This window comes from Oryctolagus cuniculus, chromosome 10 (genome assembly GCF_051225735.1).
Source record: "Oryctolagus cuniculus isolate XC-2025 breed Fujian yellow rabbit chromosome 10, ASM5122573v1, whole genome shotgun sequence".
Taxonomy (NCBI): Eukaryota; Metazoa; Chordata; class Mammalia; order Lagomorpha; family Leporidae; genus Oryctolagus; species Oryctolagus cuniculus.
This window is the reverse complement of record NC_142876.1, coordinates 54,857,707-54,880,692: the sequence shown is the minus strand read 5'-3', so window position 1 is coordinate 54,880,692 and position 22,986 is coordinate 54,857,707. Positions and strand designations below refer to the sequence as shown.

Below are 22,986 nucleotides of genomic sequence, written 5' to 3'. Positions count from 1 at the left end.
TTGCTTAGTGGTTAGTGTGCTCCTTATACTATACCTTGGCTCAGTATTAAATTTAATGATCTTGTAAATGCTGGATTACCAACCACTGATTAGAGTGACTCCCCTAAAGGAGAAGTCAAATGCTGCTCACTTTTTTTTTTTTTTTTTTTGACAGGCAGAGTTAGTGAGAGAGAGAGAGAAAAAGGTCTTCCTTCCATTGGTTCATCCCCCAAATGGCCACTACAGCCGGTGTGCTGTGCCGATCCGAAGCTAGGAGCCAGGTGCTTCCTCCTGGTCTCCCATGTGGGTGCAGGGCCCAAGGACCTGGGCCATCCTCCACTGCCTTCCCAGGCCACAGCTGCTCACTTTTTAAGAAGCAGTACTAAAACCCAGAAATTATTGTGTTTGCCATTTGACTATATAGTTTAAAGCCAAATTCACTAAATGTTCTTGAAGAAAATTGATTTTATTAAAATGGATCCCTCACATAAGGCAAATAATTTTAAGCATTACTATTTTAATGGTAGTGTATATCCATAAAATTCATTTTATCTTAGCTTGAATCAGAATCATTTCCCTGAAGATTAAGTAATTTAGAAATGATCTAGATTTGCTCTTTTTATACCCAATGTTTTATATAAAATGTATTACTCTACAACTATACCATGCGAAAAAGGTAAAATCCAGTTAAAAAAGGTAAAATTTGTAGATGAATGTTGAATATTACTTTCTCAGAAGTAGTAGTAGGCTTAGCCTACTATACCACAGCACTGGCCCCAGGTTGTATGTTTTTAAAGCACAGTAAGTTGCTAAGTTCCCTTTTATTTCACTATTCCTGTTTTACTACATAGTGGAACCAGGAAATTGGGCTTACCTATATCACCATAATCTCCATTTCCCAGTAAATTTTACAGTATACAGTTAGGATGCAGTAACAGTTATGATGTTGTATCTCCATGTTTTTAGAATAGGTGTATTTGTAAGATATCCCAGTCCTTAGGAATTCTCAACTGGAAGGAGCAGTTTAGTAACTGGGTTGTGTGTGTGTATGTAAACTATCACAGTCCTTAGGAATTCCCACCTGGAAAAAGAAGTTATAAAAGGAATCAGTAACTATACTATTTGTTCAACACTTACTTGTTTCAGATTTGTATTCTGATGTATTTTACAAGTTGTCTGTGTACATAACTAATGTTTTTTCATGAATTCATTTGACTGTTGAATATTGTGAGATTATTTAGAAAGTTATCCTTGAGTCTGGTCTGCCAGATCCTTTTATTTTTATTTTTATAAGATGTCTTTATTTGTTTATTTGAAAGGCAGAGTGACAGAGAAAAGAGACAGAACAAGAATAAGGGGTGTGGGCTGATATTGTGGCACAGCAGGTTAAGCTGTGATGCCAGCATCACATATGGTGGGTGCACGTTTGAGGCCTGGCTCCTCTGGTGTGGATTCAGCTCTTTGCTAATGAGCACAAACCAGCACTATGATATGGAATATGAGTGTTGAATATGGCGGTTTAACCTGATGTGCCACAGCATTCAGCCTCTGCCAGATTGTTTTCACCTGTTTAATCAGTGATCACAGATAACATATACCAATCAGTATCCATTATTTATCAACTGTTTTGACTGTCACTGGTCAGGTTTTTTTTGTTTGTTTGTTTGTTTTGTTTTGACAGGCAGAGTTAGACAGAGAGAAAGGTCTTCCTTTTTCCATTGGTTCACCCCACAAGTGGCGCTACAGCCGGCGCGTTGTAGCCAGCGCATTGCGCCTATCCGAAGCCAGGAGCCAGGTGCTTTTCCTGGTCTTCCATGTGGGTGCAGGGCCCAAAGACCTGGGCCATCTTCCACTGCACTTCTGGGCACAGCAGAGAGCTGGACTGGAAGAGGAGCAACCGGGACAGAATCTTGTGCCCCAACCGGGACTAGAACCCCGGGTGCTGGCGCCACAGGTGGAGGATTAGCCTAGTGAGCTACGGTGCCGGCCTGTCTTACTGGTCAGTTAATGAATCTGATCATTCTGTTTATATCAGCCTTACTTAAAGAAAAATAATCCTTATATTTTCTACTGAGGATATAACAAAGGTGATATCTACCAAATTCAACCATCCAAGTACTTAGTAAGTACTTAGTACTTGGTAGTACTTACTAAGAAAATTCACTTATTAGCGACTAAGAAATTTAGCAATTCTGAAGTATGGCCTAATCCCCTACAAATAAAACCTTGTTTTCTTTTATATTATTTTTTAAATTAAGGGGTTTAAAGAATTTAAAAAAAAATCGTGCATTTGTGCAGGACTGTTTTCATATCTTTGATTTCTTATTATTAATTGGGTAGTAAATAAATGAGTAAAGGTGGGGCCAGCAGTGTGGCTCAGTAGGTTAATCCGCTGCCTGTAGCACTGGCATCTCATATGGGTACCAGTTCAAGTCCCATCCACTCCACTTCTGATGCCTCTCTGTTAATGGCCTGGGAAAGCAGTAAAAGATAGCCCAAATGCTCGGGCCCCTGCACTCACGTAGGATACCTGGAAGAAGGTCTTGGTTCCTGGCTTCCGAACTGCCCAGCTCTGGCCATTGTGGCCTCTGGGGAGTGAACCAGTGGATGGAAGATACTCTCTGTCCCTCTCTCTGTAACTCTGCCTCTCAAATAAATGAATAAATCTTAAAAAAAATGTATGTATGTGTGTGTGTGTGTATATATATATATGTATACTAATGCCTTTTTTAAAAACTGAGTAAAGATACCTTATTTACATGAACAATTGACCAAAAAAAAAAAAAAGTAATGTAACAGTAAGCATACATTTTGAAGTTCATTTTGACAAAGTTGATTTTTTTGGCCGACCCAGAATCTACTCCTTCTTGTGTGTCCCAGCATCATATACTGAATGCCTGGCACTTAACAGTAATACTTCCATTATACATAAAAGCACTGCAGAGCAAATTCTAGTGTGATTTTCACTCTGATTAACAAGATATTCAAACCTCACTTTTTAAGTTGCTGTATTTTGATGGAAGAAATCCATGATATATAAGTGGTAAGACCAAACTTTGAAGTTCTGATTAGAGTATTACCCTTTTAGAGTATTTTTACCTAGAAAACTTCTATATTTCTTGACCTTTAGAGATGCACAAAGACTGGAAGAGTTCTTCACCAAAAATCAACAGCTGAGAGAGCAACAGAAAGTCCTTCAGGAAACCATTAAAGTTTTAGAAGATCGGTGAGTCTGGTTCTTGGGTCTTGAGTAAGAGGTGTTTTTCCCCTCAATAGTAATCACTATATAATCAGCTCTGGGATTAAAAGTGATCTTGTAACACCTGCCCCTTCATAGATACTATTTAAAAAAAAGATTTACTTGTTCATTTATTTCAACAACAGAGCAACAGAGACAGAAAAAGAGATATTCCACCTACTGGTTCACTTTCTCATGCTTGCAATAGCCAGGGCTGGGCCAGTAACCAAAAACTCCATCCTGATCTCCCACATGGGTAGCAGGGACCTGAGTACTTGGGCCATCATCTGCTGCAGTTCCTGGATGCATTAGCAGGAATATGGATTGGAAACAGAGTAGCCAGGACACAAACTGGCACTCCAACATGAGGTGTGGGCACCACAGTGCTGGCCCCCATATATATTATTAAGAGAGGCAGCTGAGAGGAAAAACTGGAGGTAATACAGAAGTTAGGGAATTTTGCTTCATTTTATAACTGTCTAACCAGTGACATTTTAAAACTCCTCCTACATTTGAAGTTTTTATTTTAGTTCTTGTGTTTGACCATTGAACCTTTGTTTGTATTTAGGTCTTGTTTTCATGGTCCTTTACCTCTCAGTTATGTCCCTGAACTATATTAGAGGAAGCTACTGATGTTTTTACCCTTCCCTGAATCACTGTTCCTCTGCCCTGGATCAGTGGAGCCTTTACAGTATGACTGTTGTGAAGGGTGATGATAGTTACATTCTATATTTTTTCTTTTTCTTAGATTTTATGTATTTATTTGAGAGAGAGAGAGAGAGAGAGAGTTAAAGGCAGAGGCAGAGAGAAAGGTCTTCCATCTGCTGGTTCACTCCCCAAATCGCCACAAAGGCCGGAGCTGGGCTGATCCGAAGCCAGAAGCCAGGAACTTCTTCTGGGTCTCCCATACGGGTACAGGGGCCCAAGGACTTGGGCCATCTTCCACTGCTTTCCCAGGCCATAGCAGAGAGCTGAATCGGAAGAGGAGCAGCCGGGACACGAACCAGCGCCTATGTGGGATGCCAGCATGGCAGTTGGAGGCTTAGCTACTGCGCCACAGCACTGGCCCCATTACATTCTTTTTTGTTACAAGATTTCAGTCTTTTGTATTTTAAGTTAATTGTAGACTTTGTAAAATAGTAAACAGTGTGTTTGCTCTTATTTTAATCAACTGTGTAAGTATTCACTGTGGAGTAAGGATTACATTTCTTTCTCTATTGTGTCCATGTTTTGACTTCTCTGGCCACTGAAGGACAGTGTTTCTATTTTCCAGGTCAAATACATTCTTTTCTACTTCCTCCTCAGGCAGTTGCTTAAATCAGCCCATAATTATAACAACTTATTGTTTTGTTTTTCCTAGTATTTCTGACTACCTTTTAAAATACTGAGACAAGAAATATATTTTCCTTACTACATTATATTTTTTTAAAAATATTTATTTATTTATTTGAAAGTTAAACAGAGAGAGAAGGAAAGGCAGAGAGAGAGGTCTTCCATCCTCTGGTTCACTTCCGTCGCTGGTTTACTCCCTAATTGGCCATAACAACCAGAGCTATACCAATCCAAAGCAAGGAGCCAGGAGCTTCATCCGGATCTTCCGATGCAGTTGCAGGGGCCCAAGGACTTGGGCCATCCTCTACTGCTTTCCCAGACCATAATAGAGAGTCAGAAATAGAGCAGCTGGGACTTGAACCGGTGCCCACTGGGGATGCCAGGCACTGCGGGCAGCGGCTTTACCGGCTACGCCACAGCGCCGACCCCTCCTTACTACATTATTAATATTACTTAATGTTTTAATTATTCTACCATTATTATCTTTTTTTGTTGTAATTCTTTTTTTTCTTGGACATATAACTTCTTGGGCTGAAAAACTTTCAATACTAATTTGGACCATTCTGAATTTTCCTTCATTGGCTCTCTGCATTAATTCCATTATTTCTTTTACCTTATTTTAGACAGTTAACATTTATGGAACTCCTACATTGTGCTAGGCACTGTTTTATTCCTTGAGGATACACTAGTTAACATGGTCAATAAAACCTGGACCTGTTTTACCTTTCTTTTGTTTTTTTTTTTCATGCTCATTCTGTTATAACTCACTCTCAAGTGCCTGCTGAGAATGAGCAAACAGGAAGTAAATTTTCAGAGTTCTTGTACCCTGACAGTGATTGTATTTGATGATTGCATGTAGTTGGTATTTTGGCTGTAAATTTCTGGGATCAAAATAGTTTTCCCTCAAAACTCTAAAGGCTTTTTCTCATTGTCTGTTAGTATTCTAGTTCTGGTAAGATGTCATGTCATTCTAATTTTCATTCCACTATAGGTAACAGATATTTTTTACCTTTCTGGAATTTAAGATGTTTTTATCCATAATGTGTGTGTGTGTGTGTGTGTGTATGTGTCTGTTTCCTTCATTGTGTTACACACTTAACCCACTAACCTGCAGACTGTTGTTTCCTAAAGTCTGACAATTTGTTTCCTTTTACTGTGTCTCTTCCTTTTTTTGTGGTCTCCTTCTGGAGTACTTAGTCATAAATTGATTCTCTGTTATCTTTTCTCTCATTTTCTGTTTATTTTCTTCCATGTTCTGAGAGACTTCCTGTTTTCCAACGCTGCCTGTTGGAGTTATTTTGATAATCTCATGTTTAATGTTAAAGAAATTTGATATTGTGTGTGTGTACGTGTGTCCCAAAATATAAATTGTTGAGTTACTCGTCCTTTATATAACATAAAATACCCATGAGTGTGCCTTATACAAGTATGTTCATTGATGACTGAACATGAACTGTGCTGTCATGAATGACATAATTTTTCAAAATTGTAAGTAGGAACAGTTCTGACAAAGTAGTCATATTTGTTTAACAATCAGAGTTTAACTAGTTTAATCAAAGCACCTATTTTAACTTTTAAAATTATTTTGTATGTGTGATCAGTAGTCAGCAAGAAATACAGATAAATGAATGATAAAAAGGAAATGATTATGTAGCTAGAGGATCAGCATCCATATCAGATACCTGTTGGTCTTCTGTTAACTCTTCTCTTAGCTCTGAGTTTAAGCCAAAATCACCTGCATTCTTAGAGTATAGGAGAGAATGTATTGGCATGATCATTTCTTTAAACATACTTCTGGTACATGTCACATTGTTTTTAGGTTTGTTCTGTCCGTTAGAATTTTATGTGAGAATGGAAATGTTCTACGTCTACACTAATAAGGTAGCAGCTAGAGACGTGTGGCTATTGGAGCACTTCAGTGCAACTGGAGGAGCGCCTTTTTATTTTTTATTTTTTTATTTTTTTTTTTTTTAAACTTTTATTTAATGAATATAAATTTCCAAAGTACAGCTTATGGATTACAATGGCTTCCCCCCATAACGTCCCTCCCACCCACAACCCTCCCCTTTCCCACTCCCTTTCCCCTTCCATTCACATCAAGATTCATTTTCGATTCTCTTTATATACAGAAGATCAGTTTAGCATACATTAAGTAAAGATTTCAACAGTTTGCTCCCACACAGAAACATAAAGTGAAAAATACTATTTGAGTACTAGTTATAGCATTAAATCTCAATGTACAGCCCACTAAGGACAAAGATCCTACATGAGGAGTAAGTACACAGTGACTCCTGTTGTTGACTTAACAAATTGACACTCTTGTTTATGGCATCAGTAATCACCCTAGGCTCTTGTCATGAGTTTCCAAGGCTATGGAAGCCCCCTGAGTTCACTGACTCTGATAATATTTAGACAAGGCCATGGTCAAAGTGGAAGTTCTCTCCTCCCTTCAGAGAAAGGTACCTCCTTCTTTGATGACCCGTTCTTTCCACTGGGATCTCACTCGTGGAGATCTTTCATTTTTTTTTTCCCCAGAGTGTCTTGGCTTTCCATGCCTGAAATACTCTCATGGGCTTTTCAGCTGGATCCGCATGCCTTAAGGGCTGATTCTGAGGCCAGAGTGCTATTTAGGACATCTGCCATTCTATGGGTCTGCTGTGTATCTCACTTCCCATGTTGGATCATTCTCTCCCTTTTTGATTCTATCAGCTAGTATTTGCAGACACTATTCTTGTTTATGTGATCCCTTTGGTTCTTAGTCCTATCATTATGATCAATTGTGCACAGAAATTGATCACTGGGACTAGTGAGATGGCATTGGTACATGCCACCTTGATGGGATTGAATTGGAATCCCCTGGTATGTTTCTAACTCTACCGTTTGAGGTAAGTCAGCTTGAGCATGTCCCGAATTGCACATCTCTTCTAATGAAGAACTGGATTAAGGATTCCTCTGGGTTGCCTTTAGAAATCTCTCTTTTTTTTAAATAATAGGTAAAATCCAACAATTTTGTGTAGTATAAGCAAGTGGTATTTATCCCACGTAAGCAAGGCTGTCAGCATTTTAAAAAATCAATAAATTGGACATACTACACAAACTGCAAAAATGTTAAATGGTTACATCAACTTTTGTAAAAGATATTTGGCATAAAAAAACTGAGCAAACAAGAAACAGAAGAGAAATTCCTCATCTAGATAAAGAATATCTACCAAAACCAACTTTAATAGTGAAATTGGACAGTTTTCCCTTAAGTTGGGGAAAGGGGGAAGTGTCTTTTTCTCACCACTACTTTTCAATATTATGGTGGAATTACTAGACAGTGCAGTAACACAAAGAAAGGATACAAAATGCATACATATTGGGAAGGAAGACATAAAACTGCTAGCAAATGTCATTATTGCGTGTATAGAAAATTCAAAAGTACATCATAAGTACCCCTGGAACAATGTTAGTGTAGCAAAGTGGCGAATTACATGTACAATTTAATTGTTGTTCCATGTATGGGTAAGAGCTAGGATTTGAAATTTAAAAACAAAATTAAGCATCATTTAAAATTGCATCAGGTTAAAAAGCAAATCCCAATCGGTGTCTTTTAACTGGACAGTTCAGGCCATTAACGTTCAATGTGACTAATGAAAAGTGGTAACTTTGCCCTGCCATTTGCCAAAGATAAGTTCTAATATATGCTTTGAATTCCCTGTGATCTTTTGCTGTGAGGTTTCCTTCCTTTATCTTCTTTCATACTGATGACCGTGTTTCTGTGTTTCTGCGTGTAACACATCTTTAAGCATCTGTTGCAGGGCTGGACGAGTGGCGACAAATTCTTTCAATTTCTGTTTGTTATGAAACATCTCTATTTCACCTTCATTCACAAATGATAGCTTTGCAGGATACAATATTCTGGGCTGGCAGTTTTTCTCTCTTAGTACCTGGGCTATATCTCGCCATTCCCTTCTAGCTTGTAGAGTTTCTGATGAGAAGTCAGCAGTGAGTCTGATTGGCGATCCTCTGAAAGTAATCTGACGTTTCTCTCTTGCACATTTTAGGATCTTTTCTTTATGTTTCACTGTGGAGAGTTTAATTACAACGTGTCGTGGTGAGGATCTCTTTTGGTCGTGTTTATTAGGGGTTCTGTGAGCTTCCTGTACTAGGATTTCTCTGTCCTTCTCCAAACCTGGGAAATTTTCTGCTAATATCTCACTAAAAAGGCCTTCTAATCCTTTCTCCCTCTCCATGCCTTCAGGAACTCCTAGAACCCGAATGTTGGTTTTTTAATAGTATCCTGAAGATTCCTGACAATATGTTTTAGATTTCTAATTTCCTCTTCTTTTCTTTGATCTGACTGTATCCTTTCCTGTTCTCTCTCTTCTAAGTCCGATATTCTCTCTTCTGCTTCACCCATTCTGTTTGTAAGGCCCTCTAATGTGTTTTTCATTTGATCTATTGAATTCTTCACTTCAGTCACTATCACAGTTTCCTGTTGTACTAATTGTTTCGTTTCATTTTGATTCCTCCTTAATATTTCATTTTCACGAGAGAGATTTTCTATCTTGTCCATTAAGGATTTCTGTAGTTCAAGAATTTGTTTTTGAGAACTTCTTAATGTTCTTATCAATTTTTTGAGATCTGCTTCTTGCATTTCTTCTATCTCATCATCTTCATAATCTTGAATTGGGGTGTCTTTTTCATTTGAGGGCGTCATGGTGACTTCCTTGTTTTTATTACCTCGGTTTTTGCATTTGTTATTTGGCATATTGGAGATATTTGGTTTCTTCACTGTGGTGCTTTTTCTTGTTATACTATGACTCTAGATTAAGTGGACTATCTGTTTTTGATGGAGCCTTAGGGCTTGAGATGGGTGTGGCCTGAGAGCTCTGTTTGGTGTCCCAAAGGTGACACTCCCAGGTTAGGAGTGGTAAATCTCTCTTTCTCTCTCTTTCTTTTTTTGATTCAAAAGGGAAGTAATTCCGCACAGCTGAACGAAGTTGGAGGTAGTTAGCAGGCAAATGATATACCCACAGGAGCCAGAGATCAGAAGCTCTTTCCCAAGGACCACACAGGGAATCTGTTTGGCCCTCAGAGTGGGTTCAAATTCTCCTTCAGTCTCCCACTGGGTTGCCAAAGTTACGGAATTGTAGCGTCTCTGGAGAGTACTCAGGTGAATTCCGTGAGTTCTCTCCCCCACCGTCTCTTTTTTCACAGTCTCAGTTCAGTAGCACCACAAATTTACTAGGTCCTAATCTCCTGTTAATTCGCCCCGCCCAGAGTCAGGGTTTTCTGCTAGGCTCAGGGCCGGTGCAGACCTGAGGTCGCTCTGCTTATGACGTATGTCCAAGATGGCGCCTGCTCTTTGTCTTGCTCGCCCTTGAGAGGTGAGCAGAGAGAGAGAAACCCGTGTCCGTACCAGTCACCTTTTTTTTTTTTCTCTCTCTCTCTCTCTTCCAGTTAGCCTGGTGAACTTTCCCCCCCCCGGGGGTCGTTCCCTCTAGTCTCCTCTCTCTGCTTGCCTGCCGGTGTCTTGGGCTATTGAGGTTCGGCTCACCTTGCGTTCCAGCGCTGGTGTGTTGAGTCTGCCGCTGGTGTCCCGAACTGTGGGCTCCCACGCTCTCCACACAGGTCCGCTGTGAATCACGCGTTCTGGAAGAGTTTCTTCTGCTGTTTCCTCCCCTACTCTTCCTTGAACCTGCAGTATCTCCACTTTTATTAAACTATCTCTCCCCGGACTATCAGTGTGCTCCCTTCCTATTCCGCCATCTTGCCTCTCCCTCGCCTTTTTATTTTTTAAAAAATTTTTTAAATTTATTTGACAGATAGAGTTAGATAGTGAGAGAGAGACAAGAGAGAAAGGTCTTCCTTCCATTGGTTCACCCCCAAAATGGCTGCTACGGCCAGTGCTGCGCCAATCCGAAGCCAGGAGCCAGGTTCTTCCTCCTGGTCTCCCATGCGGGTGTAGGGCCCAAGCACTTAGACCATCCTCCACTGCCCTCCCGGGCCGCAGAGGAGAGCTGGACCGGAAGAGGAGCAACCGGGACTAGAACCCCGCCGCCCATATGGGATGCTGGCGCCACAGGCAGAGGATCAACCAAGTGCGCCAGGACACCAGCCCCAAGATAATTCTTAATAACATTCAGAATATACCTTTCTTTTCTTCCCTTGCTCCACATCCCTTCATGCAATATATGTATTGCCTTCTTCTCTTTAGTACTCACAAATTATTAGTAAAAATATTTGTAATCTATTTTTACATAATAATACATTTTGAATTTTTACTAAGGTTGGTTCTTGATGCTGAGAGGAGCATATGAGGTTACTTTTTTTTAATTTATTTATTTGAAAGGCAGAGAGAGTTACAGAGCGGCATATGCCATGGCAGAGAACTGGATCAGAATTGGATGGGCTGGCACTGTGGAGTAGCAGGTAAAGCTGCCGCCTGCAGTGCTGGCATCCCATATGGGCGCTAGTTCGAGTCTCGCCGCTCCACATCCAGTGCAGCTCTCTGCTATGGCTTGGGAAAGCAGTATAATATGGCCCAAGTGCTTAGGCCCCTGCACCCGCATGGGATACCCAAAAGAAGCTCCTGGCTCCTGACTTTGGATTGGCACAGCTCTGGCCATTGCAGCCAATTGGGGAGTGAACCAACGGATGGAAGACCGCTCTATCTTTGCCTCTCCTCCTTCTCTCTCTCTGTAACTCTGACTTTCAAATAAATAAGTAAGTCTTAAAAAAAAAAAAAAAATTGGAGCAACTGGGTCTCAAACCAGCGCACATATGGTTTGCTGGCAGTGCAGGAGGTGGCTTTACCCGCTGTGCCACAGTACTGACTTCCAAGATGACATCTTTATTCCTTCATATTTCCTGACCTTTAATGTTTATTCAAGAAATAAGACATTTTTGAATACTTACTGTCATATGCTATACTGAGCAAAGTGGCTACGAACTTGGTTAAGATATAATTTGGTCTCTTGGTATGGGACTAGGGTTCATGTGCTGACCTTAATAAATAAAAGCAACTTCAGTTCCTTTAATAAATTTCCTTGGAGTTTAAAATTGGCAGATTTTTACACAGTTTCACTCAGAATTGCACTCTCTAGAAAATGGTTTCATAGCCTGATTTAAGCATATCTAAGACTATAACTACAAAACTCAATTAATCTAGTTGATTCTCACTATATTTATCAGGTCAATTCTTAAGATCTTCATAAAGTATAAAAATGTCAGAGTACAAATGTAAGTTGAATATCCCTAATTCAAAAACCAGAAATCTGAAATACTCCAAAGTCTGAAACTCTCACTCATAGTTTTGGCTTTAGGAGGATTTCAGATTTTAGATTTTCATTTAGGGATGCTCAACCAGTAAACATCTGTACAAATATGCTTAAGTTCAGAAACACCGCAGAATCTGAAAGTTTTCTGGTCCTGAGCATTTCTGGTAAGGGATACTCAGCCTGTGTTGGGAAATGTCTTTTAATTTAAGAAAAATGTTTTGTTTTGGTTTCATAGGTTAAGAGCAGGATTATGTGATCGCTGTGCAGTAACTGAAGAACATATGAGGAAAAAACAGCAAGAATTTGAAAATATCCGACAACAGAATCTTAAACTTATTACAGAGCTTAGTGAGTTCCTTTCAGTTATTAAGTATTTAAAAATTAATATGTTGTTAAAATCTATTAGTAAATTGGTTGTAATCAAATGGATTGTTTCCGTATCCTTTTCCTTATTTAGGTAACAGTTCGAATGTTCCTTTTTCCCTATTTGTAGATCTAATCTCCTGCTTTAGTAACTAGTAGGCTTCAGAAAGGTTGTCTAAATACTGTCCACATTGGCCTTGCAGTCTCACCAGTTCTCAGACAAGAAACAGATATCCTTTGGACATGTCCATGTCCTGCTTTGGTTTATATCATTATTTCAGGTAATTTGATTACCTAGTAAAATTAAATACAAAGCAAACAATTTTATAAAGATATATGCTTTTTGGTTTTCATAATATACAATTATAAATGTACTGTTTTCAGTTTATTCTCCTTACCCACTTAATCTAGGGTTTTCTTACAATACATTACCTGGTTTACCCATAAGTAGTGTACAACCAACATGTCAGAAATCAAATTAGCTATCTTCTTTTCCAAACTAATTCCGTATTTTGACTTTACTATTTTTTTTAGCTATGTTGCTATCGTTTGGTTATGTAAGCAAGAATTTATAACCACATGCTTGTTACTTTAGAAAGAAATAAGAAAAAAATATAATCTCAATGTGCCCAGCAGTGACTGCTGTTAGCAGCCTGTATGTGTCTTTCCAGATGCAGGTTTGTTTTTCTGTGTATCTCTGTCCTTCATTTTACCTCCCCCAGTCCTTTCTCTTTTACCTTGATTTTTTTTTTTTTTTTACATTTATGTATTTGAAAGGCAGAGTGATAGAGACACACACAGAGATCTATATATATGTATATGCTGGTTCACTCACCAAATGGCCGCAGTGGCTGCGACTGGACCATGATAAAGCCATGAACCAGGAGCTTCATCTGGATCTCCCACGTGGGTGCAGAGGCCCAAGGACTTGAGCCATTTTCCATTGCTTTCCCAGGTGCATTACCAGCGAGATGGATCAGAAGTGGAGTCGTAGGGTCTCAAACTGGTACCTATATGGGCTTTTGGCATTACAGGCAGCAGCTTAACCCATTACACAACAATGCCAGCCCCTCTTAAAATTTTTTTTTAATTTATTTATTCATTGGAAAGAGAGATCTTCCATCTTGTAGTTCACTCCTCAAATGCCCACAATAGCCAGGGCTTGGCCAGGCCAAAGCCAAGACCCTGTAACTTAGTATGATGCTACATGGGTGGCAGGCATCACCTGCTACCTCCAGGTTATGCACTACAGGAAGCTGGATCTAAAGTGGAACTGCCACTCAAACCCAGGCATTGTGTTACAGGCTGCTAGTATCCCAGGCGGTATTTTAATCACTGCCAAAGGCCTGCCACTGCCTTTTTTTTTAATCACCTCTAGCACATACATGGGGGAGTCTGTTCCTTTGACTCCATTGCAGGGGTTCAGGCCTACACTGGAGATCTCAAGTTCAGCCCTTCCAACGTAAGTGCAGTGCGTACTTCCAACATCTGCTCACTTACACTGCTCAGGTTTTGGCTCATGGTTTTGTTTTGGTTGAGCCTTTGAAAAAATATTCCTAATGTTAGTTATACTTAATAAAAGGTATTTTTCCTATATTAAAATTATTTATCCAGAAGCGAATTCTTTTTAACTAGTTTTAAACCATTTTTAAACGTTAATAGTTTTATATCTCTTAATTTGATTTTCTTAAATGCAGTCTTAGCCTCAGGGAGAAGCCTTTTTGCTGATAATAAAAGTAAAAAATTGAAATTCTGATTTATAGGGGCCCTCCAGTGGCGCAATGAGAGGGATAAGGACCCCTGGCTGGAGAGGTTTTCTGTAGGGCAGGTGGATAGTTTGTGGTACATCATATCAGCATTGATAAGACTTGTGGACTTCAGTGGAAATTGTAGTTTCAAATTGGGTTTCCGCTTTATAAATTAAATAAGGATGAATAGGAAAATTTAATGGTGATAGATTCAAATAGTTCATTACTTCAATGTATATATTTATATTACTGATATTGTAATTTTAAATAAAACATGGAGCATGATTAAAGCAGAAAATTTGACTTTATGAATTTGCTTATGTTATAAAAATTATACTGATATTCAGTGTTATATTATTTTTATGATTGAATTTCAAGATAAATCTCTCACTAAAATGATATTTGGAGGCAGACAACTGGCCTAGCAGTTAAGATGCCTGCATCCTATATGGGAGTGCCAGAGATCAATACCCAGCTCAATTTCTGAATCTAGTTTCCTGCTAATGCAGACCCTAGGAAGCAGTAGTGATGGTTTAAGTGGTTGGGTCTTTGCCATCCATATAGGAGACCTGGATTGAATTCCTAACTACTGGCTTCAACCTGGCCCAGCTTTGACTGTTACGGGCCTTTGGGGAGTGAACCAACAGAAAAGAGCTCGCTCTCTGTTTCTGTTTCTCTTTTTCTCCCTTCCCCCTTTACCTCTCCATTTTCCTCTTCAAGAAGTAGAAAATAATTTTATATATAAATTAAAAGAACTTAATAATATAAATAATTGAACTTATTGATAGAAATTAATAGAACTTAGTGATCAGATTAGAATGCTTTGTCTTCAGTATGAATAATTAGGCTATACTCCTTAGTATATGAAGTGTTCTCTTTTTTTCCCACAAGCGTTACATAAAATTATCAGTTAGCTATATGGAACTGGAGCAGTATGAGTGATCACTGCCTAGGAACAAATTATTTTTGCACAGTAATGTTAACCCTGTACAACATGACATGAAAATCCTTATTTCTTTATAAATGTTGACATTTTATTTAAAACTATTGATATAGATGTTAATGTAGCTATTTTATGTACCTTTTTCACATTGTTTTTAAGTGAATGAAAAGAATATTCTCCAGGAAGAAAATAAAAAGCTTTTGGAACAACTACAACAGAAAATTGAGTGAGTATTTTTCCTGAATTGTAGTGCAGGATATTTCTGCCCAACCTTCTTTATTTTACTTTGCTATACAAACTGTGAAGATATCTTAAGAGTTACAGAGTTTTAATAATTATAAAATGTTCTCTAATAAAAATAAAATCACTATATTTTTTGTGTTTATACAAAACACAAAAAGAGTGTGTGTACATCTGTTAGGTTAGTGTGTGAGTATATAAGGTATCAACATTTTAAAAAGCATTTTAATTTTTATAATGATTTGTTTTTTATAACAATGGTAATATTGTGATTTTTATTAGAATACTTATATTTCTAATATTTGAGTTTTGCTGTATCCCTTCTAGCCCTGTCTCAGAAACTTTATAAAAGCAAGCTGAATAATTCCTCTATTAGTTCCCAGATCTGTTAGAACTTCCTTCCTGTTTTCCTCCTCCTCCTTTCCCCAGATCTATTAAGGAATAAAAATAGTAACTTTTATCCTGTGTGCCAGTTACTGTTGTTTCTAATCCTCACTGTGATTCCACAATTGTTTTTATTAGCCTTACTCTACAAATAGAGAACCAAAGCTCAGAAAGTGTAATTTGTCTATGGTGTCACAGCTAATAGGTAATTAGACCATCACTCAGACCCATATCTTCTGACTTAAAAGCCTCTTTTCTTTCCATTATGCAACACTGTATCAGATGCAGGATATTTTTGTGAATATGCTCTGATTAATGCCAAGCAGAGATAGGGCTAGCTCTTAGTTCCCATTTATATAAAGCTTATGTAATGGTTTTCAAAACCTAAGATTCAGTATCGTCCTAATGCTTTCATAGGGTTCTTAAAGATTCTGGTCTATTTGAATAGACATCTACCGAAATGCTGGTAATCTATACAGATGTAGCATATTCTTTTGGCTTAGAGTAGTTACTGTCTGTGTATAAACACAACTCGTAAAAATGAACAGCTGAAAAATTTTACTCTCCAGCAATCAGAAAGGAGATTTGAAAGAGGAGAGAATAACAGGTGTACATACTGAATTTAACCAAAAGCTGCGGCCTAAACTCTTAATTTATCTTGGGAAATCAGAGAGCTGATGTTTCAAAAAAACTTTGTTAAGACATAGGAGTTAAATTTTTCCCCCCTTTGTGGTAAAGAAAGACAGAGCCATAACTTGCTTATTTAGTTTGAGCTGAATTGTGGGTTCTTTTTTTTTCCCCCTTTATTTTTGTGATCCTAACTACTGCTTCTAGATAGACTCTGTTAGGAAGTCAATTTCTCCTCATGACTCATTCATGTTTCAGGTTGAATTTTTATGACTGATATGCAAGAAGACTGTGACGTGATTAGTTAAAGCTAAGTCAGATAGATTTCACACTCCATTAATTTAATTTATAAGGCTTTCTCATGTGACTTCAGCTTACTCTGTTTTTTCCAGAATAAGAGCAGAATTGCAGGAAGAGATTAAAAATTATATATAAATCTATTGCACAGAATGTTGAACTATTATAAATATGAATGATTTGCATATTTTCAAAAAGTAGATTTTTCAATGTTTTCTGCACAAAAAACAAGTATCTGAGTTGACAGGCTTATCAATTGGCTTGATTTAATCACCCACAAAGTAAGCATCAAAACATCACATTGTACCTCCTAAATATGTATAATTATTATTTGTCAATTAAAAATAATAAATCTTTAAAAATGTTTGTTTTATGTAAAGATTGTTCCTTAGTATATAGTATTATAGACCACAAGTGATATTATCCAAAAAATTAAAATGTAAATCTTTTTTAAGAAAAATTGAATTTTGTCTTCTAATGTTTTTAAAAATCTTTTGTCATCATTTATGAAATTGTTATATAGTTGTTTTGATATTAGTATGATAGGGCAGACAGATCTGGTGACCTAAACTCTAAAATATCTGACCAACTGGTAAGAATTGGTTGGCACATAAGGTTAGTGATAGTTTCACCTGGGAAAGTCCGCTAACTTTATTTTACTCAATAACCACATTCAGTCCAAACCCAATCATTCAACTATTTATGCACTGCCTACTTTGCAGGCAATTTGATTCATCAGTGAACCAAAGATCCTTATCCTAGAGCTTACATTCTAACAGGTAAACTGTAGACATAGTCAATAAATTGTTTCCTGTGGTAGAAAGCAGTAAATTTTATGGATAAAGTAAATAGAGCAGAATAACAAGGAGCAGGAATCCTAGGGTGTGGGAAAGGTGTTGCAATTTTAAACAGTAAAATTGCAACAAAGACTTGTAGGAGATCAGAAAATTAGCAGTATGGCTATTTGGGGATAAACATTCCAAGCAGATGAACAGCCTGAGCAAAGAACATAAGGTAGGAACATGAGTAGTGAGTTTGAGGAACCCCAAAGAAGAGAGTGTGAATGAAGAGTATATTAGAAAAAGAGGTCAGAAGTGGAAAGGTAATGGGGTAGGGGGTGGTCAGATCATGTGGGGTCTTGTGGGTCAGAGGACTTAGGCTTGTGTTCTCAGTGGAGTGAGATGTGGCAGAGTTTTAGTTGGATTTAATTAGTATGACTAAAGTTTGAATAGGACAGTTGTAGCTGCTGTGTTGAAAGACCATAAGGGCTTTAAGTAGAAGCAGTTAAAGTGTGGTCAGTCATAGACTCATGGTCTACACCAAGGATAATACATCCAGTGGTTAACAATAGAAGCTGCTCAAGTCTGACTGCTAGGGTTTAAATCCTATTACTCTTTTAGTAAGTGACTTAACTTTATATCTTCATTTCCTCATTTATAACATAAGAGTAATAATATCTCACAAAGTTGTGATATTAATAAGTGCTTGGCAGTGTAAACTAAAGGTTGGTAGTTCTTAGTGTTGTGTTATCATTCTGTATTTGTCAATTGCCAACTCACACTGGTGCTACTACCACAATGTTTAATAACTGTCCTTTACATTCCATATACACTTGCAGTATCATAAATCAAGCCACAGAAGCTCTTAGCTCTGCTACCATAGCCACTATCTAATTGATTCCCTTGCCCCTACTCCATGTGTCCCCGTCCATCTGGCACACTGCTGTTAAACTGTCACATTGCTTCCATGCACCTCTTTCTTCCATGCATTCTCTTTCTAAATTGTATGTATACTTGCACAAGACTCTCCTTCCTATAGTTCTAGTTGCCCTTCTCCAACACAAGTAGAAGTACTAAATGCCTTTACTCAAACTGCGTGGCTCCTCTGCAGATCTTCTCTGTCATTCAGAGTACTTTTAATTTCACTTCAAGTGCCACCAACCACACTTTCTACTTCACTTTTCTTTTTTTTGACAGAGTGGACAGTGAGAGAGAGAGACAGAGAGAAAGGTCTTCCTTTTGCCGTTGGTTCACCCTCCAATGGCCACCGTGGCTGGCGTACCGTGCTGATCCAAAGCCAGGACCAGGTGCTTCTCCTGGTCTCCCATGGGGTGCAGGGCCCAAGCACTTGGGCCATCCTCCACTGCTCTCCCGGGCCACAGCAGAGAGCTGGCCTGGAAGGGGGGCAACCGGGACAGAATCCGGCACCCTGACTGGGACTAGAACCCAGTGTGCCGGCGCCACAGGCGGAGGATAGCCTATTGAGCTGCGGCGCCGGCCTCTACTTCACTTTTCACAATAACAATTCCTCCTTGGTCCTGTAATCATTCGCATACTTCTCTAATCATTAGTTTTGGAACATTAGGTATGAGGCTATATCTCTTACAGTATCATATTTGTGTCCTTCTACAAATCCATACAAGGTAGTAAATATTTTAATAAACATTTGTTGAATTCATTTTCTTTCAACTGTCATTTTCCTTTAGGAATGATCAACAACATCAGGCAACTGAGCTTGAATGTGAGGAATATGAGGAATATGTTATTCCAGATTCTCCAATAACAGCCTTTTCATTTTCTGGCATTAACCGACTACGAAGAAAAGAAAACCTCCATGTCCGATACACAGAACAGACACATAATAAAGTAGAGCACTCTGTGGGCACAAATGGTAAGAAGTTGGATTTATCTTTTAGTTACCTCATTTTTAAAAAAAAGATATTCATCTATTGTTAGTTTGCATTATTCTGTCCAATGAAACACGGATAGTCATTTTTCAGGTAACCCCTGGTATAGCTAAGTTTAACTTTCATTGCCTGAGAAAGCATTTTTCTACCTATATTATGTATAGACATGTGATATGCATCTGAGTATGTAAATACTATGCATTTTATAAATATAGTAAATAGCTTCTTTTATTTTCACTTAAGAAAGAATAAGTATTCTGTGGTATCAATGCAGCTTTCCCCTGTTATATATTGGTTTGTAGCACCATCTAGTGGAAAACAAAAGAACTGTTAGAAGTCAAATTTAAAGGGAAGATCATAGATCTAGAATGCATATTGATTGGCTTTTTAGTCTGCTGTCAAGACATGACTTATTACAAATAATCATCTACATAATTTAGATAGTGTTTAAATCCATGTATAAAAATATCCAGAAAACCAGTCATAGCAATTTGCTTTTCTAACAAGTCTTCTTTTGTATCCAGTATAAATGATTGTTTTATTTCTTCATTGTATGAGAGCAGCATTTAACTATTCAAAAATTGAATTTGTTTTAATTTTGTTATCCTTTTATATGACTTTTGAAATTTTGATTTGAAGGTAGTTTTTGAGCCATGCAAATTATTTTAAAATAAATCATACACAATTTAATTACTAATTAGTCCTGTTCTCTAACTGCTGATCTACTGGTTTCTCTTCTCAAATGCCTATAGTAAACCAGGGTTGGAACAGGACAAAGCAAGAAGTTGGGAACTCAGTCCAGGTTTCCCATATGGGTGGCAGGAACCCAAATACTTGAACTATCACCTCCTGCCTGCTAGGGAATGCATTAGTAGGAAACTGGAATTGAAAGTGGAGCTGGGACTTAAGTTCAGACACTCTAATGTGTGTTGGCATCCCAAACAACTTTTAACTGCTGCGCCAAATGCCTGCCTTTTAATTAAAATCAAAAGTAAAGCTTTATTTTCCTTTTGTCCTCTTTTTGGGGTTGGAGGTTTCTTGAATTAAATCCTTAAATAGTAAAATTTCTGATGAATATTTCAAGGTTTTCTTTCAGAAAATGAAAACTTTAAAACAAAGATTGAGAAGATACATGATGCAGTACACATTGTAAACTCACCTGCTGATTAGTAACAACTACAAGAGAAAGAAATGTTAAAACTTAGAAGAAACTTTTGTTCTAGCCCTCCCTCACCCACTGTCCTAATTTATAGATGAAACTAAAGGCACTTATTTCTTAGAATATGATAATTATGTTAGTAAAATGTAAGTGTTTGTAATGTTTAAAGACAGGTTCATATTGACTTACCACATGGGATTTTAATAATATTTTCCCTCATGATTGCTTGTTTATTATGCAGTCTTTCCCCCTTTTTTTTTTCTCCATAGAATTGAGAAAAGTTTCGAAGCCTTTAACTCACCCACAACATCCTAATGAAAATGAAATCCTCGTAGCTGATACTTGTGATCAAAGTCAGTCTCCAGTGGCTAGTAAGTAATATACTTAGATTACAAGTTTAAAATCTGTAGTTATTGGTAGGCAAGAGTGACCACCAGTCTGCACTAAATAGCATTTTTAATATATTTTCCATGTATTCTTTTGTATTACTAGCTGTTTGTATTACTAGTTGTTTAGAAGTCTTGCTGGTTTTGGTGTGGGGGTAATTAAAAGTCGGGGGTTTACTTTTGGGAATATTCTGTTTGATTTTGGGTGGGAGGATGGATGTAAGTTCAAGTTTAAGGAGAAGTTCAAGATGGAAAAACAAGGAAGTATATATATATATATATATATATATATATATATATATGTGAGCATATAGATTGTATCTAAAACCATGAGACTGAATGAAATTGCTAAGCAAGGCCTATACATGGGGAGGAGAGGTTCAAGAACTGAGCCCTGGGGAACTCTGTTACATAAAACATTGATTCTCAACTTTTGTTTTATCATCACAGCCTCTCCAAGAACTATTTTAGGTATTTTCTCTCTTAATGACTTCCTCCATGAAATTTTTTAAAAGAATAAAAAATTTTAAATTGTATTCTTTATTTTAATTGTTTAAGAGAGAAACAGAGAGCTCCCATGCAGTGATTCATTCCCTGGATGCGCACAATGGCCAGGCTGAAACTTGGTTCAGGGAACTCAATCCATGTCTGCCATGTGGGTGGCAAGGACTCAAGTACTTCAGCCATCACCAGCAGCCTCCTAGTGTGTACATTAGGAAGCAGCTGGAATAGAGGGTAGAGCTGGGACTCCAAACCCAGGCACTCTTTGGATGTGGGTCTCCCAAATGACATCTTAACTACTAGGCCAAATGACCACCCACTCCATGGAATTTTAATACTGCACAAATACTACATATTTATGTGCTGGGTGTATGTTTATATGTCTCTGCTTTATACATAAAAAGAGTAAGATTATTTTGTCCCCCCACCATTTTTTTTTAAGATTTGTTTATATTTTGAAGGGCAGAGTTACAAAGAGAGATCGAAATTTTCCATCCGCTGGTTCACTCCCCAACCCAAATGGTTGCAATGGCCAGGGGTGGGCCAGGCCGAAGCCAGGAGCCAAGAGCTGCTTCCACGCTTCCACATGGGTGGCAGGTACCCAGGCACTTGGGCCATCCTCCACTGCTTTCCCAGGCACAAGAGCAGGGAGCTAGATTGGACATAGAGCAGCTGGAACTCAAACCAGCACCCACATGGGATACCAACACTGCAGGCAGAGGTTTTACCTGCTATGCCATGGCGCCAGCCCCTTAATTGTCCCTCTAAGAACAATTTTTCACCCACTTGGAGGCAATATTGCAGCTGTTGAGGTTTTGATTCAGGGATTATGAAGATGAGGAAGAACCAACAAAGTAGCCAGAGAAGGAGCTGCCCATGAGACAGGAGTATTCTGTAAGCCAAGTGGAAGGAAGAGCAAGGAATGTTTGTGTTAAAAACAGCTGGTAGGCCGGCACCATGGAGCAGTAGGTTAATCCTCTGCCTGCGGTGCCAACATCCCATATGGGCGCCAGTTCTAATCCCGGCTGCTCCTTTTCCAATCCAGCTCTCTGCTGTGGCCTGGAGGATGGCCCAGGTCCTTGGGCCCCTGCACCCACACAGGAGACCAGGAAGAGGCTCCTGGCTCCTGGCTTAAGATCGGCGCAGCTCCGGCCATTACAGCCATTTGGGGAGTGAACCAACGGACGGAAGACCTTTCTCTCTGTCTCTCCCTCTCACTGTCTGTAACTCTACCTCTTAAATAAATAAATAAAATCTTTATTAAAAAAAAAAAACAGCTGGTAGCTCTGACCTCAGAATCAGCCTCTAAGGCACTCTGGTCTGGCTGGAAAGCCAAGACACTCTGGCAAAAAATGTCCTACATAAAGGATCCCTGTGGGTTAGACCCCAGTAGAAAGAAGTGACCACCAAAGAAGGAGGTACTTTTCTCTGAAGGGAAGAGAGAACTTCCACTTTGCTTATAGCCTTATCAAGCAAGTGGATCTAAAAGGCTTCCATAGCCAAGGCAGCTCATGTCAAGAGACTTGGGTGATCACTGATGTCATACCTAAGAGTGTTACTTGTTAAATACACAGAGTCAATGTGCTCTAATTTCCCATGCAGGACCTCTGTCCCCAAAAAGTTGTACTATGAGACTTAATAGTAAAACTTGTTCTCAAGAATCATTTCCTTTTAGTGTATTAAATGGAAGATATTATTATGTCTCATAAGTTATAGTTATGTCTAAGAGCTCACAAAAGATGTATCATCCTTGGGTTCTTCTTTAAAGACAATTAAGCTTATAAAAGGAAAGAAGGGAGAGGAAGGAAGGGAAAAGAGGAAGGAGGGAAAAAGTTAAA

At 38.4% G+C, this 22,986-nt stretch overlaps 1 protein-coding gene across 8 annotated transcripts in view; it reads left to right on the top strand.

Moving 5' to 3' along the window:
- Positions 1–22,986, top strand: part of RBBP8 (RB binding protein 8, endonuclease) — a 108,527-nt gene that overhangs the window by 45,852 nt on the left and 39,689 nt on the right. For all 8 annotated transcript variants that reach the window (XM_008261135.5, XM_051851353.3, XM_051851350.3 and 5 more), the window contains 5 exons: positions 3,110–3,205; positions 12,050–12,162; positions 15,028–15,094; positions 18,902–19,086; positions 20,531–20,632. In XM_008261135.5, the coding sequence (XP_008259357.3) occupies positions 3,110–3,205; positions 12,050–12,162; positions 15,028–15,094; positions 18,902–19,086; positions 20,531–20,632 (563 nt within the window). The remainder of the gene's footprint in view (positions 1–3,109; positions 3,206–12,049; positions 12,163–15,027; positions 15,095–18,901; positions 19,087–20,530; positions 20,633–22,986) is intronic.